Source organism: Globicephala melas, chromosome 2 (genome assembly GCF_963455315.2).
Source record: "Globicephala melas chromosome 2, mGloMel1.2, whole genome shotgun sequence".
NCBI lineage: Eukaryota > Metazoa > Chordata > Mammalia > Artiodactyla > Delphinidae > Globicephala > Globicephala melas.
This window is the reverse complement of record NC_083315.2, coordinates 143,584,381-143,602,059: the sequence shown is the minus strand read 5'-3', so window position 1 is coordinate 143,602,059 and position 17,679 is coordinate 143,584,381. Positions and strand designations below refer to the sequence as shown.

Below are 17,679 nucleotides of genomic sequence, written 5' to 3'. Positions count from 1 at the left end.
CAAGAGAAGCCACCGCAATGAGAAGCCTGCGCACCGCAAGGAAGAGTAGCCCCCACTCGCCGCAACTAGAGAAAGCCCGCGCACAGCAACGAAGACCCAACACAATCAAAAATAAATAAATTTATTTTTTTAAAAAAACAATAAAAACAAAGTTTTATAAATTATAAAGAGCTACACAAAAGAAAGATATAATTTTTCTAGAATTATTCTCACTAACTAATGAAATAAAGTGAAGGTTTAGTCTAGTCTATGAGTTTCAGCCACCTGAATGAATATAGGGTATCTTTAAGGATAATCTGACTTCAAATGTGAATTAGCAAACACAAGGCACTTATGAAAAACAAAAAAAAATGTAAAAGACGTTTCTTACCTCACAGAATTCCCACAGTGTTTGCTTTCAGTAATTAATATGAAAGTAATCAAAGTAAACCAAAAATTTTATGATTTCTGAAAAATCATACAGTAACATTACACAACAATAAAATGTAACTCTAGAGTTTTGATGGCTTAGTTACATATATCTAGAGTGTAGGGTTTCTATTTCACAATTAGAGAAACTTCATTAGGTTTTCACAGAAATGCAAATCCTGAATTTTTACATTTATGACAAGAATAAATGTCAAAATTGGGTTCATACATACCTTTTTCTTCGATCTCACAAGTCATAAACATTCTATTCCAATTTTGTAATTAACAAAACTTTAATTATTTTAAACGCATTGGCCTAGCTTCCTATTTTTTTAAATTTTCAATATTTATTAGTATCTAAGATAAGTCATAATCCTATAAGTTAAACCCACTTTGCATGATGGGACAGCTAAAAGTAAAAGAAAAGAAATTCTGGCCCATATGAAATTTACCATTAAACTGAGAAAAAAAATATTTTTATGCTTTTGTCAAATAATAATAAAAAGTTTAACCTTGTAATATTTGCCTCACTCAAAACAAAAACAAAGTTTCCACTTGCCAAAGATTTTAAACCCTTATGTCCTTAAAATATAATACAATACATTTTAATTAATTTTTCTAAACAGCTTTAAATATTTTATGAGCATTAATATTTCAAAAGAAATCACATTATGCAATAAATTAGAGCAATGCATTTTCTCAAAAAACATACAATCAAGAACACAGATAGAAACAAGAGAAAATCAAGAACATAGATGGCAACAAGAGAAAACCCTGTCAAAACCACACCTCAGTAAAATAATTTGGATTTTAACAACTTTCATTGAAAATAAGACTTTTCCTTCTTAGAATGTTTAAATAGTATATTCAAATTTTTCTTGATATACCAGTTTTCTAAATATTGGTAACTGGTACTAGTTCCCTTACAGCAGAAAACATTTGCACAAAATCAAGAAATGAAGGTAAAAGAAGATAGAGGGGAAAGAGACAGGAAACTTCAGTGCTACTCATATACCAACAACTGAAGTTACCTTGTTGAAAATTCTCTGAAACAGTAAAAATTTAGATCTTGGCATTTTGTGCATTTTTTTGGTATTTGTACGGGCCTGTTCAAGATACACTGGAAGCATTTTCAAAGAAGCACCACCATCATTCTGTAGATCTCAGAAAAAAAGAGAATCCTACTGTAGGAAAAAATCTCAGAACTGGCACCCAAAAGATCTTACATTCTATCCATTCATCTGCCCTCTCCTATGCTAAAAATAGGAGAACAAGTAAGGTCACCTCTCGGCCTCATTGTCATCTATAAAATGAAGAGGCTAATCTAAATGATCTTTAAGGTCTTTTTTGGCAAGAAAATCTCATTTTAACCTAATACATAATTAACGATATGTATAATAACTGTTTTGTATGATATTTAGAAATCAATGATAACAAGCAACATAAATAACCATAACCACAATTCATTTTATACAGGTAATATTTAAATTCTTCTCTTATGTTATTTTCATTAATTATAAATCGTTTTAGAGTCTACTGTTTTTTCTAATACTAGCATGGACACACTTTAAAAAGACAAAGGTCTTCTATAATGGAAAAGAATCTGAAAAAGAATATATACATATATGTATATGTATAACTGAATCACTTTGCTGTACACTTGAAACAAACAAAACATTGTCAATTAGCTATACTTCAATTAAAAAAAAAAAAAGACAAAGGTTTTTCATCCTACATCTCAATAGCAGAGTGTCCCTTAAACTTCCCCCACAACATTCAGGAAAAAACTTCTACAAGACTAGTACAACTGTGTTTCTCAAACTGTAGTCGGTGAACATATTCAAAGTTTTGTAAATTGTCTCTGAGAATTTTTAAATTTTATATTTCCATTTCAATGATAGCCTCAAAATATTAGTATAGGCATTTTATAATTAAAAACTGCCAACAGATATTAATGTGTATTTTCAATCAAGTGATGCCAAGTGGTACAACTTTAATTGTCAGAGACGAATAAGAAAAAAGTAATAGCAGAATTCAAACGTAAATGCATTCATGCCCAGGTAAGGGCCAAATGACGTTATCCTTCCCAAACAGAAGAAGGTTTTGTAGTAGTTCAAAGTTGAGTCATCACATAAACTACAGTAAATACACACACACATGCACACATATAATTCAAAAGAAGCTATGCTATGTTATTTATATTGCAAGTAATAATTTAATTTAGCAAATGATCATCTGTAACATTAGAATAATTACTTTGAATAGTATTGTTTATTCAATACAACCCACTTTTATGGTTTCATAAGTATGATTTAATATGAAGAGTTATTAGCTAGTTTTATAATTCTATATATGTCTGTAATATAATAAATCTGAAGTCAGAAATGGGGGTTAAGAGCATATCACTTGCATTTAAAAGGGGCCAATGTCTTAAACTAGTTTGAGAAAACACTGCTTTATGAGCAGACTGCTCTCGTTCCCTTCCTCCAAATTCCTTAATCTAATGGTAGCGCCAGCCCTGGGTCCAAGGCTAGGGAGAAAAGAGAAGGGTCCAGATCAGGGGATGGCAAATTGTGGCCCAAGGCCCTCCATCTGGTTTTGTAAACAAGATTTTATTGAACTATAACCACACCCATTAGTTTACAAATTGTTTATGGCTACTTTTATGCTACCATGGCTGAGTTGAGTAGTTACCACAGAGACATTAGGGCCCACAAAGCCTAAAATATTACTATCTGGCTCTTCACAGAAGTTTACTGACCTTTGGCACAGTGAGCTAACAGGGCAGAATGAGTATGGGCTCACTGGCATCTGAAAGTCCTGGGGCAAACAAGTGGGAAACAAAGTATGACTGTTTCTAGAAGGAAATAAGACAAGAAGTTTCTCTGATGTATAAAAGGAAAGTGTTAAATATTAGATATAAGGGTTCCTTACAGTTTTTTTTATTTGTTAAGCTGTATATGAGGCTCTGTGCTAAGTATATTTAATTCAAAAGAACAACCAATTACTACGATAAGGGAAATACTTTTTTTTTTAAGTACTATCCTCTTTTCCAAGGATCTACTGAAAAATGGGCACTATCCCACTGTTTTAAAGTTGGGCATTACTGGACTTCCCTAGTAGCACAGTGGTTAAGAATCCGCCTGCCAATGCAGGGGACATGGGTTTGATCCCTGGTCCAGGAAGGTCCCACATGCTGCGGAGCAACTAAGCCTGTGTGCCACAACTACTGAGCTCAAGCGCCACAACTACTAAAGCCCACGTGCTTAGAGCCCGTGCTCTGCAACAAGAGAAGCCACCACAGTGAGAAGCCCACGCACTGCAACAAAGAGTAGCCCCCGTTTGTCGCAACTAGAGAAAGCCCATGTGCAGCAACGTAGACCCAACACAGCCAAAAATTAAATAAATAAATAAATTTATTTTAAAAATAAATAAATAAAAATAAAGTTAGGCATTATTACTCTCACTTTACACATTAGGAAACTGAAAAACAGAAAAGTAATTAAGTTATAGTTATACAGGTAGTAAATGGAGGAGTCTGAATTCTAACCCAGATCTGTTTGGGTTGTTTCTGGTGTTTGGTGATTATGAATTATACTACTAAAAACATTTTCAGATTTTTGTATGATATATATCATTTATTAGGGTAAAAAAAATACCTAGGAGAAAGACTGCTTGGTCATATAGTTAAAGTAGATGTTTAACTTTACAAGAAACTGTCAAAATGTTTTCCAAGGTGGCAATACCATTTAGCATTTCCGTCAGCATGTAGGAGAATTCGAGCTGCTCCGTATCCACGTATCCTTGTCAGCATTTGGTATTGTCAGGGTTTTTGCTTTTGTTTTTTGAACCATTCTAATAGATGTATAGTAGTATTTCATTGTGATTTTACTTTGCATTTCCCTAATGACTAATAATTTTGAGCAATTATTTGCCACCTATATATCTCCTTTGCTGAAGTGTTTATCCAAATCTTTTGCCCATTTTTTTGCCCATTTTAAAAATTAGATTGTTACTGAGTTTTCATAGCCCTTTAAGTTACCAGTCCTTCAACATGAGTTGCACAAATATTATCTCCCAGTCTGTGGCTTGTTTTTGCATCTGCTTAAGTATCTTCAAAGAATAGAAATGTTAATTTTTTATGTTTTTTTTTAAATAAATTTATTTATTTTTGGCTGCATTGGGCCTTCATTGCTGTGTGTGGGCTTTCTCTAGTTGTGGCGAGCAGGGGCTACTCTTCATTGAGGCGCACGGACTTCTCATTGTGGTGGCTTCTCTTGTTACAGAGCACAGGCTCTAGGCGCGTGGGATTCAGTAGTTGTGGCACGTGGGCTCAGTAGTTATGGTTCACAGGCTCTGGAGCGCAGGCTCAGTAGTTGTGGTGCACGGGCTTAGTTGCTCCGCGGCATGTGGGATCTTCCCAGACCAGGGCTCAAACCCGTGTCCCCTGCATCGGCAGGCAGATTCTTAACCACTGCGCCACCAGGGAAGTCCCTGGTGCATTTTTTTTTTTTTTTTTTTTTTTTTTTTTTTGCTGTACGCAGGCCTCTCACTGTTGTGGCTTCTCCCATTGCAGAGCACAGGCTCCGGACGTGCAGGCTCAGCGGCCATGGCTCACGGGCCCAGCTGCTCCGCGGCATGTGGGATCTTCCCGGACCGGGGCACGAACCCGTGTCCCCTGCATCGGCAGGCGGACTCTCAACCATTGCGCCACCAGGAAAGCCCCCTGGTGCATATTTTTAATGTCATTTAAGAAATCTTTGCCTGGCCCAAGGCCACAAATATTTTCTCCCATGTTTTTTTTCCAGAAGTTTTATAGTTTTAGGTTTTATGTTACAGTGTGTCAACCATTTTGAGTTGGGTTTCTATAATAGTACAAGTCAAGATTTGTTTGTTTTTTACATATGGATATCCAATGGTTCTAGCACAATCTGTTGACAAACTATCTCTTTTCCACTGAATTACCTTAGCATCTTTGTTCAAAATTAACTGTAAATCTATGGATTTATTTCTGCACTCTCTATTCTGTTCCATTGATCTGGTGTCAATCCTATCACCAATACAACACTGTCTTAATTACTGTGGCTTTTTAGTAGGTCTTAAAATCAGGGAGTGTGAGTCTTCTAACTATACTTTCCTTTTTATAAATTGTTCTAACTGTTCTCTATCTTTTGCTTTTCTACATAAATTTCACAGTCAGATTGTTGATTTCTACCCAAAAGCCTACTGGGATTTCGATTGGGATTGTGTATTGAATACATAGAGCAATTTGGAGAGGATTAACATCTTGACATTGGTGAGTCTGCAGTCCATGAGCATGGTATGTTTTCATTTATTTAGGTCTACTTTGAGTTCTCTCATCAATGCTTTATAGTTTTCAGTATAAAAATCTGACATATATTTTGTTTCATTTATCACCAAGATTTCATGGTTTTGGTATTCTTATTAATGGTACAGGTTTTCAATTTCAGTTTCTAATTGTTCACCACTAGCATATAGAGAAACAATTAATTTCTATATATCAATTCTCGTATTCTGTAATCTTGCTAAAATCACTTGTTAAATCTAGTAGTTTTTTGGGTAAAATCTTTGGGATTTTCTACCAAACATATCATATTGTCTATGAATAAAGATAGTCTTATTTCTTCTTTTCTAATTTAAATACAGGTATACTTAAATTCTTTTTCTTGCCATATCACACTGGCTAGAGTCTACAATACACTGTTGATTAGAAATGGCAAGAATGGGTCATCTTTGCCTTATTCCCAATCTTAGGAAGAAAGAATTCAATATATCACCATTAAGTATGATGTTAGCTGTAGTTTTTTAGTAGATGCCCTTTATCAGGTTGAGAAAGTTCCCTTCTACTACTGGTTTGCTCAGAGTTTTCATCATGAATAGCTAATGAATTTTGTCAACTGTTTTTCCTTCCTACATCTACTGAGATGATCCTTTTTTTTAATGTGTTGCTGTAGTAAATTTTATATTTTAATGTTGCATTCAAAATCAATGAAACATTCCTGAAATAAGCTTTACTTGGTCATGACGTAGTTATCCTTTTTATTTATTGCTGAATTTAATTTGTTAACATATTTTAAGGATTTGTGTATTTATGTTCATGAGGAACATCACTCTGTAGTTTTCTTAAAAATTTTCTGGAAGGTTTGTATAGAATTGATACTATTTCTTCCTTAAATGTTTGATAGATTTTACCAGTAAAGACTTTGGACCTAGCATTTTCTTTGTGAGATTTTTAATTACAAATTCAACTCCTTAAACAGATATAGGACTATCCAGCTTATCTCTTTCTTCCTCAGTAAGCTTTGATAGTTTGTGTATTTCAAAGAATCTGCCCATTTCATCTAAGTTATCAAACTTACTGAAATGAAGTTGCTCATAACATTCCCTTATTATTCATTTAGTATTTGTAGGACCTTCAGTGATATCCCCTCTCATTCTTGATACTGCTAATTTGTTTTTCTCTTGGTCAGTCTGGTGACAGTTTTATCAATTTTATTAATCTTTTCAAAGAACTAGCTTTCTATTTCATTGATTCTTTTCTCTATTGTTTCCTATTTTTAATTTCATGGATTCATGCTTTTATCTTTATTTTTTCCTTCCTTCTGCTTATTTTGGGTTTAATTTATTCTTGTATTTTTTACAAGCTAGATCACTGATTTGAAAACTTTCTTCTTTTCCAGTATAAGCATTTAATTAAATAAACTTCCCTCTAAGCACTGATTTAGCTGCAATCCACAAATTTTGATATGTTGTATTTTCATTATTATTTACTTCAAAATATTTTCTAAGTTCTCTTGTGATTTATTCTCTGACTCATGGGTTATTTAGAAGTATTTTTGTTTAATTTCCAAATGTCTGTGGATTTTCCAGACATGTTTCTGTTATCAATGTCTAGTTTAGTTCTCTTGGGGTCAAAAAACACACTTTGTATGATTTCAATCTTTTAAATATGTTGAGATTTATTGTATGTCCCCAAATATGGTCTATATTGGTGAATATCTCATGTGTACCAGAAAGGAATATGTATTCTGCAGGCACTTGAATGGAATGTTTTGTAAACACCGATTAGATCAAGTTGACTGTTTATGTTATCCAAGTCTTCTGACTTTCTGCCCATTAATTCTATCAATTACTGAGAAAGGATGTTGAAATCTCCACACACGCAGGCATGCTTGCATACAAACACACATATAATCATCTTCCATATCCATGGGTTCCATATCTGTGGATTCAACCAACCATGGATCAAAAATTCTCACTTGGAGAATTTTTTTTTCTAATCTATGATACATTTTAGTTTTTAATTTTTTATTAATTTTTATTGGAGTATAGTTGCTTTACAATGCTGTGTTTCCTTGGAGAATTTTTGATGCAAAACCCTGGACACAAAACCCACGGATAAGGAGGACAACCATTTTATATAAGGGACTTGAACATCTGCAGATTTTGGTATCTGCAGGGGTCCTGGAAGCAAGCCTCTGCAGATACTGAGGGACAACTGTACATACCATACACAAATATATACACAATGTGACAATCGAAATTAAATACAAATTATATTTTAAGCTTTTTCCCCACATTTTAAAAGCACTGAAAGTTCACTGTAGAGAAATATTTAAATTCAATGAAGTACTCAACCCACAGCCAAGTTGGTTTTACTCTTTACTCTCATTTGAATGAAGATATCTAGAGTGTATCAAAATGCCAGGCATCCTGGCCCTGTCCACCATCTCAGATCCACAGCCAAAGAACAGGCTGGAATGCTTGGCTTTCTACCCAATCTTCAGAGGCCATCAGACATTCACTTACCACAGTTTCACTAAACTGAGATAAATCTCTTCTAATTCCTGGTTCTGTGATACTATCTAGATCTCTAAAGCCTTTTCCAAGTTTAAGAATCTTAAGAATTCTTTTTCTTCCTATAAGACACCAGTGTGAACTGAGTCCAGCTCCCATATGATAAGATTCTGCCATCTAAAGTTATATTTTATTACTATTATAAATAGTAAACAATATTAAAGATAAGATCAAAGTAAAGATAAAAGCAAATGATAAAATTTAAGTTCAGTATAAACATACATAAGATTAAATCAAGTCTAAGAAGAAAAGCAGTATCTAAACTCATACATTCAAAAACATTTACTGAGTGCCTACTATGTGTTAGGCACTATTCCTGGTACTGAGAATAAAGCCATGAACAAAGTAGACAGAATCCCTTTAACCGTACTATGGGGTGGTGAGGTCACACAAACAATAAACATAAATATATAATGCTAGAGGGTAAAAACTATGATGGAGGAACATAAAGCATAATAAGAGACATGGAGAGGCAGGGAGTGTGGTTAATACTTATATGGTCAGGGAAGCCCTCACTAATAACAGGAGACAATATGGATAATGGATACTCCAGGCTGAGGAACAGCAAACACTTCTTGGGGCAGGAATGTTTGTTGGCACGTTTAAGTACCAGGAAGCATAAGGTTTGCTAATTTGAAAGGTATAATGAACCAGAAAACAACACACCTTTTAAGGCATTTACTTCCATATGAAGCCACCTTTTCAAAGTATAGCATAAAAGCTTAAAAGTTTATGATTTTCCATTTAAGTGAGGTAATTAGGCTAGGAAAATTCTGAGATTTCCTAAAGGAAGTATTTTTCAAAAGCCTTCTAAAACCAATACTGATTTGTCAGAAAAACCAATACCATACTGTGTTACATAAGTACATGTTATATTCTGCATTTACCTCTGAACAGAAAAACAAAGGCAAAGACAGAAGGATATGAGGATACTAAGTACTTATTCTTTCAGAGGGCTCTATTAAAAACAAAGAAAAGCAGAGCCCCTTTCTCACTCAGGAAAATAAATAATCACCTCAGAAAAAACTGAAATACATTAGCCTACAATTACAATTTAAAAGCAGACAGGGACTTCCCTGGTGGCCCAGTGGATAAGACTCCACGCTCCCAATGCAGGAGGCCCAGGTCAGGGCTAGATCCCACATGCGTGCCGCAACTAAGAGTTTGCATGCCACAACTAAGGAGCCTGCCTGCCACAACTAAGACCCGGCGCAACCAAATAAATAAATATTTTAAATAAATAAAAACAAACAAATATAACTTTTAAAAAGTGAATTTTCATATTTTACACAAGATTAAGTCACACAACAATATGAATAAAATAAACATATATACTTAACTTTTCCATTCAATCAAGTAACTCTATAAAATATTTTTTAAATTTCCTTATTCTCCTTGACCAGGGAAAATATGGATTTGAATTTGTCCTTTTAAGCAACTATAATAAAATTTAAAAGATAAGCATCATCCAAGATAAGCTTTACAGCACTCGATTCACCAGGAATTATACCATATAATCCAAAATATGAATTTAAAAGCCATTAAAACATGTAGAACTTTTTGAATGCCACATTTTCCCCCTCGATTCTTGCTTAGGTTTATCAATCTCAAAGGCTATGTGGTAGTTTCCACTAACAGTACATATTCTCTATGTTACAAAGATCCAAGGTTTTAATTTTCCAAACAAATCTAAAAATTATAAAATCATCACTGAATTTTATCTCAGTTTAAGGAATTTTCCTATCTTCTGTTGAGATGATGCATGGCTAAAATTGAAAAGCCTGACAATGCTAAATGTTGGTGAGACTTCAGAGCAAGCTGCACTCTCCCACACACTGCTAACGGGAATATAACTTAGTACTCATAGCTTACCCAGCACAAACCCTTGAAATACACCTCATCTTCAGATTTCCTGATCACAATTCCCACTACTGAAAGTCATGCCAAGAGTAATTTTTCAAGTTTTCCTTACTTACGCTTTCATTACTATCACTCCAAACACCCTAAAAAATCAACCTCTGGCTTTTGAAGCAAACCAAATCCTATGGTGTACAAAACAGCACTGAACACAATAACAATACCTAAACCTTAAATACTTATAAAACTGACAACTTCTGCCATAAAAAAAAAAAGCTGTATAGAAACAGACACAGGCAATTTCATGGAGTTTTAATACTTATTACTTATCTCAGTGTGATAAAAGTAATATAAAAACATGCACAAAGACTAAACAATGAGAGGGAAGAAAAGTACTGACTATAGGAACTTTGGAAAACAATATTTAAATCTTCTTAGGCTCAAATTGTGAAAAGGACGAAATAATCTCAAGAGATGAACAAATTTTAGAAGATGGTGGTATTTGCTATAGCAATTAGACTGTGCTACCATTAAAAAGTCATGTTTTAATTTCCTTTTAATTTTATTATTTGATGTTATAAGTTAGTGAAAATATAAAAGAAAGGAAAAAAAGAAAGAAAGAGGAAAAAAAGAGAAAAAGAAAAACTTACTGGGATTGAAAATTCCTCAGCCAAATACTTCAAAGAGGCTGCTTCTCTCGCCAAGAACTTGTTCCTTTCTCTCATGTTGCCCTGAAGTTGTGTATCAAACTCCTTTCTTACCACAGAAGCAACAGAGTCGATAATCACAAGTTTAACTCCTTTTGAAATAATTTCTTCTTCCAAGGATTCAATCCTGTAAAAGCAGAATTTATAAAATAGTGGATAAATTTAAGGTATAATTTTAAAAAATAGGGCATGGAAAGGTTAACTACCTTTAAAACAACAAATTATTCTTCCCTAAGTTGCAGTAATTATTGCAGATAGTCAATAAACATACATTATTTTCAGCTCTTCTATATATATTGCACACTTTGGGAAATAGGCCAAAATGTTTTCATTTAGCTTCACTCCTTGGTTTCCTTTTCTTTTTAATCAAACATTTATCTAATCTACCTCAAATGTGAAACGTGTCGATATTTATTTCTCTTCTGACAATTTGTATCAGCTCAAATGTAGATTTTACTGCTTATCCACTTTTTTTAAAATTAATTAATTTATTTATTTTGGCTGTGTTGGGTCTTCGTTTCTGTGCGAGGGCTTTCTCTAGTTGTGGCAAGCGGGGGCCACTCTTCATTGAGGTGTGTGGGCCTCTCACTGTCGCGGCCTCTCTTGTTGCGGAGCACAGGCTCCAGACACGCAGGCTCAGTAGTTGTGGCTCACGGGCCCAGTTGCTCTGCGGTATGTGGGATCTTCCCAGACCAGGGCTCGAACCCGTGTCCCCTGCATTGGCAGGCAGATTCTCAACCACTGCACCACCAGGGAAGCCCCCTTGGTTTTCTTATGATACTGCTAAAGCTCCAGTTTAGAGCAAAACTGCTTGCCGTAGCCCAGCTCCAAAATGGTCCCTATTTACTCCCACCTCCTGGTATTCACATCCTTGTGGAGTCCCCTCCCACATTGTACCAGGGTTGTCCTGTGGACCAATAGCATATGACAAAATGACAGTACACCATTTCTGAGAGTAGGTTGTGAAGGACTACAGCATCCATCTTGGGCTCCTTCTTACTTGCCCACTCTCTCTCAGAGCACTGGCTCTGGCAGAGGCAAGACACCATTGTGGACCAAAAATGTCACCTGCCACATCAGTAAACAAAGGATGTTGAGGCCATCAAGCCATCAGCCACGGCAGCTGCCCTGACTGTGCACCTTGAGGGAATTCAGAATAGAGAAAAGCAAGATACTGGCCCTAGACAGTTAAGGTGCATATCAAAGGAATGATTTCAATAGCCCAGACTCTTGCATCTTCCCATACATACAAAAGTGCTAAATTCATTAACTCAAAATGTTTGTTTTTTCTTTAATTAACAGTAATTTTTTGATGTTTCAACTACCTTGTTTTTGTTGCAAAAACTCCTATATCCTGGCTTCTCCCTTACCTCTTTGGAGCAGTCCCTCAGAGCTATCTGAGAGGCTGCCTCCTAGGCTTAAGTCCTCAGTATGTCTTCTGAATAAAACATAATTCTCAACTTTTAGGTTGTGTGCTTTTTTTTTTTTTCAGTCAACAACATGTTGTAAGCAGCCCTATGGAGAGACCCACACAGTGAGAACTAGAGGCCTCTCCAGGAAGGAAGGGAGGCCTTCCAGCAACTACATGAATGATCCTGGAATTCTCTAAGATTCTCCAGCCTCAGGTGACCCTTGAGATGACTACAACCCTGGCCAACAGCTTAACTGCAAGCTCTTGAGCAACCCTGAGCCTGAAATACTCAGCTAAGCCATTCCCAGATACCTAACCCTCAAAAACTATGTGAGATAACAGATGTTTACTGCTTTAAGCTGCTAAACTTTGGGGTAATTTGTTAATGGAACAGTAGATAACATACCACTTAATTAGTTAAATCTAAAACATTTTATTCATTTAAAATATTTTTCATTTTTAAAGAAATACTTCAACCAATAGTAGTAAATGAAGAACACTGAAATAATTATTTCTCATAATCCTAATTTGTAGGGACTTTTTTTTACTCAGAAGCTGAAAACATGAAAAACAAAAAATAAATCTTCAAAGTATTACTAAAATACCAAAATCTAAGACAGCATACCTTTGTAGAACTTCATCACAGCTGAGTTCCCGATAAAGATGAACTTTACTGCTTGTCAAAAGTAATTTTTCTTCAGTGTTAAAATATCTGGGAAAACGAGATTCTGCTATCTCAACCAGTCTGTGGAGGAAAAAATAGCACAAGCAAAAACAGTCAATATTTTTTTGCCATTTGCAGCAACATGAATGGAGGGCATTATGCTAAGTGAAATGAGTCAGACAGAGAAAGATGAATACTGTATGATATCACCTATATGTGGAATCTAAAAAATACAACAAACTAGTGAATATAACAAAAAACAGGCAGACTCATAGATACAGAGAACAAACTAGTGGTTACCAGTGGGGAGGGGAGGGGAGGGGCAATATAGGATTGGGAGTGTGGGAGGTTCAAACTACTGGGTTTAAGATAGGCTCGAGGGTATATTGTACAACATGGGGAATGTAGCCAATATTTTGTAATAACTAAATGGAAAGTAACCTTTAAAAATTGTACCAAAAAATTAAAATAAATAAATAAATAAAAATAGTCAATATTTAAGGCCACATAAATTTTACTTAGGAAACTCATAAGCCATAAGTAACACTGGAAAAAAAGCCTTATCAATAGAACAGGTATTAAAAAAAAAAGTGCAGGTATAAGCAAGATGGCTTCATATACAATTATGGAATGTAAGCCCTTGTTTGTAAGCACTAAAAGAGATTACCAGTCAGAGCACACGCCTAGCAAGGGCTCTTAATCTCATCTAATGCTGAGCAAGCAATATCTCTGAGGTTCAACATAAAAATATGTTTTTTTATAAATGAAAATTTGACTAGCACCATATGTTTAGTAAATAAGAAAAATGCTTTCATTTTCAGAAATGAAATATATTTGAATGTAGAATATTATGATTCTAATAATCAGATATCAGTAAATCTCCATGTCTCAGACCAGAAAAATATGTTTTCTCAATTAAAACTTAAATACATACAAAATAAGTGCTTTGGTAAACAGGAAACTATTTTCTAAACAAATGGATGTGTCCAATATTTCCTTAGTAAACAAAAAATTATTTTCTAAACACTGAATTCCAACCTCAAAGCTAGATCTAATGCATGGGGTAGGCCAAGTATTAGAGAGTGACAAGTTGAAACAGATGCAACTATAATCGTTATTAGAAATTTCAAATATTTCAGGCTAAAAATACAAAATGTAAATCTTTGAGTGTAATTGTCTCCTATTTAAAATGATACCTTATCAGCCCCATACTTAGCCATCCAAGGGTGACTGGGAGGAAGGACTATATATACTAAAACCATCCTATATTTTATGTTCCATTTAACAACAGAAAAGTATAAAAGAATAGTGTTTTCATTTCTAAATAGTTAATGAGCTCCAAGAAGAAGCTGAGAATGTTAAAGAGATAAAATAAGTTCCTCACATATGCCATACTCAGAAATGAAAGAGAAACTCTAAAACAGGAAAGAAAAAAAATAAAACTAGTTAATAACATTCCTTAAAAAGTATATTTTGGGGGCTTCCCTGGTGGCGCAGTGTTTGAGAGTCCGCCTGCCGATGCAGGGGACACGGGTTCGTGCTCCGGTCCGGGAAAATCCCACATGCCGTGGAGCAGCTGGGCCAGTGAGCCATGGCCGCTGAGCCTGCGCATCCAGAGCCTGTGCCCCGCAACGGGAGGGGCCACAACAGTGAGAGGCCCTCGTACCGCAAACAAACAAACAAACAAAAAAGTATATTTTGAACAATGTGAAAAGATAAGGCATCATTGGTTTGAAAAAGAAGAGGAAAAATTACTTTAGGAGTAAGGAATAGTACCGAAAGTTGTGTAAAAAGTTGAGTACAGAATGGATCAAATGACCATTCAGGAAAAGTACTTGAGAGAGGGAGGCACAGGGACTAGAAAAAAAGGAGGAAATGAGGTAAGTGATGAAAGCAAGAAGAAATGAGATGACACTGGCAAAGCAGAACGGGCAAATTTTGAGAGTCTGGGGAAAATGTGTAAATTTCTTGATTAGGGCAACTATTTGCTGAGTTTAGTGCTAGTCAGAGAAGTCAGATAAAAAGCTCTGACACTTGGAACCTGCTGATTTTTAATAGGATAGGTGACACCTGCCAGAAACATGGAAGTTTTTCAAAATTTGGATACCCAGTCGATTAGGAACCAGACTGAGAGTACCTAAGTCATTGGCAACAACAACTGAACAGCTGACAGACAATAATAATTTTCTGAATCTAACACTAGGCTGGATTTCAACCAGCAAGCAGCTTGATAGTCAAAGGCTCTGGAAACTATTTCTCTCTCTCATTCCATTAAAGGCACCTCAGAAGGAGGGTGGTCAATGTGTGGACCTGAACTAACCTTATCCACAGTTATCATGCTGAATACCTGTATCAACTGGATATTTACACACGAATATGCTGTCATTTTCTATAAGTTTCTCCAAATGTTTTTCATTTTAGAAAAAGTATCTTAAAATATATAAATCAAAAACCAAATACAAATGTAGTATTCTATATGCCTCACATTAATCGTAGAATTTCTTATGACAATCTTCACCACAAAGATCTTTTTTGGTTACAGCCACCTAAAGAAAAGATATGTTTTCCTCCCAGACATTAATTACATAAAATTTGAAAGCAGTGCCATCTAGTGGACATCTTTTTTATTAAAAGTACTCTTTTCAAAAGATGCATTTAAGATTCATTCATTCAATATTTGAGGACCTAATATGCGAGGCACCATTCTAGGAGCCAAGGATACAGCTATGAACAACAACAAGAAAACAAAACAAAAAAATCCTTCCCTCATGGAACTTACATGCTACTGAGAAAGACAAACAAATAAATATATATTAACATGTTGGATAATATGTGCTTTAAAGAAAAGTGAATCAGGTTAAGGGAACAGATTGTGACAGACAGAAGTAAGAGCTATTTCATGGAGGGTAGTCTGGGAAAGCCTTTTTAACACGGTGACATTTGAGCAAAGGTTTAAGGGAGATGAGAAAGTGAACCATGTGGCTATCCAGTGAAACAGCACACAGGAAAAGAGAATTATAGCAAGTGCAAAAGTCCACATGTGGGAAGATGCCTGGGGTGTTGCAGGAGTAACAAGGAGGCTTGTAGTAGCTGCGACACAGGAACCAAGAGGTGGGATAAAAGGAAATAAGGTGAGAGAGCTAGCCAGGGGCCAAGATCACATAAGATTTTTACGTTTGTGGGTTTTTTCGGGGGTTGGGGGTTAGATTTCATTTAGTAAAATGCGAAACCTAGGATCAGGACTGACGTGATCCAGCTTCTTTTCTTTTCTTAAAGAATCACTCTAGCTACCAAATGTAGAAGAGGCTATGGAGGGGCAAGGGTGACAGCAAGATCAGCTAGTGCCTGTCGTCCAGATAGAGATGACGACTTGACCTAGAGAACAGATCAGGTGATTAGAAGTAACTGCACTCCAGATACAGTTCCAGAGAGGATCGAAGGGATTTCTTGACTAATCGGATGAGCAGCTGGAGAAATGGAATTACCATTCACTAAAGTGGAGAAGACTGGATTCAGATCAAGGTTTTTGTTATAAGTTCCTCCTGTTACTTCACAGCTCTTTTATAAAAGAAAAGCTTTACATTAGTGACCACGTGCCAACTTGAAACCAAACACATGCTTAATGTAAAAAAAAAAAAAAAGTTTTCCAAAATTCTAGTTGAAATCTAGCATCATAAATGTGCTGAAATATAAGTTTATGGTTTCTCAAAGCTTCATGTAATACTGTCCTGTTGATTAATTCAATATGTACTTGCTTCATACTGTGGTATTACAAAGTATAATAATGTGAATCTATTAGTTCCTTACAGATTCCAGAATATTCCAAGGTTTTGTTTTAGTGATAATAAGTACTTATGACTAATTTTCATTTTCTATCATAAAAACTCTTCAGGATCTCCCTCACCACTAATTCACCTCGATTCACAAATGATAGGACAGCTGGAACTGAACTAAGAAAAACCTACTCAGACTCATGAAACCATCTCAAAAAACGGTAAAAGGGAATTTATCTCCCCTGTTGTTTGCCCCCTGGGTTAAATATCTGGATTTGTACCAACTAGCAAGTAGGTAAATGGCCCTAAGACCACACTGGTATTGCCTCCAGAATCAGCCAAAGTCATGCTGGGCACTACCGCTTCATGCCTCTCCCTGATACACTGGTTCAGAACGAGTGATACTCTAGGTAGTTTGGTAGGAATTAAAGGGAACTGGCTGTAGGGTACTTGGCACCCTCAGAAATGACATTAACACCAAGTACAAAACTTCCTTCAGATCTAAGCTTGGCCATTGCTTCCACATGGTACCAACACAACATATACCTCTCCTCTGTATACTTAGTTATAATAGTTATAATTTTACAATTTTGTGATTATTTGATTTTCTTCCTCCCCTGTTGGACTACATCTTTCTTCCTAGTTTTCAAAGCTCTTCTGATTTCATGACATCTCAGGAATGTCTACTTCTGCCTCTTACAATTCCAATTCTATGTCCCACCTCCCCAAGTCTCCACCTTCCAGGGTCCTGGGTCCCATCTCCTGCTTCCCCAGATCCCTCCGTCTTCCTCACACACATTCCACTTGCAGTTCTAAGACTGCTTTATTTTCCTTTATCCATTTTATTTCTCCCAAAGTTTTATTTCAAAAATTTCTATTACTACTACCATCCATATTACCTTCCTTTTTTATTCTTAACCTCCAGTTCCATCTTTTTCTAATTATCCCCAATAGGGATAATATAGTATTCATTCAATTCAT

General features: G+C 35.5%; 1 protein-coding gene across 4 annotated transcripts in view; it reads right to left on the bottom strand.

The window, feature by feature from the left end:
- Nucleotides 1-17,679, bottom strand: part of RAD51B (RAD51 paralog B) — a 647,199-nt gene that overhangs the window by 581,376 nt on the left and 48,144 nt on the right. For all 4 annotated transcript variants that reach the window (XM_060293640.2, XM_030855332.3, XM_070045062.1 and 1 more), the window contains exons 6-7: nt 12,887-13,006; nt 10,794-10,977 (exon numbers count right to left, since the gene is read on the bottom strand). In XM_060293640.2, coding sequence (XP_060149623.1) covers nt 10,794-10,977; nt 12,887-13,006 — 304 coding nt within the window. The remainder of the gene's footprint in view (nt 1-10,793; nt 10,978-12,886; nt 13,007-17,679) is intronic.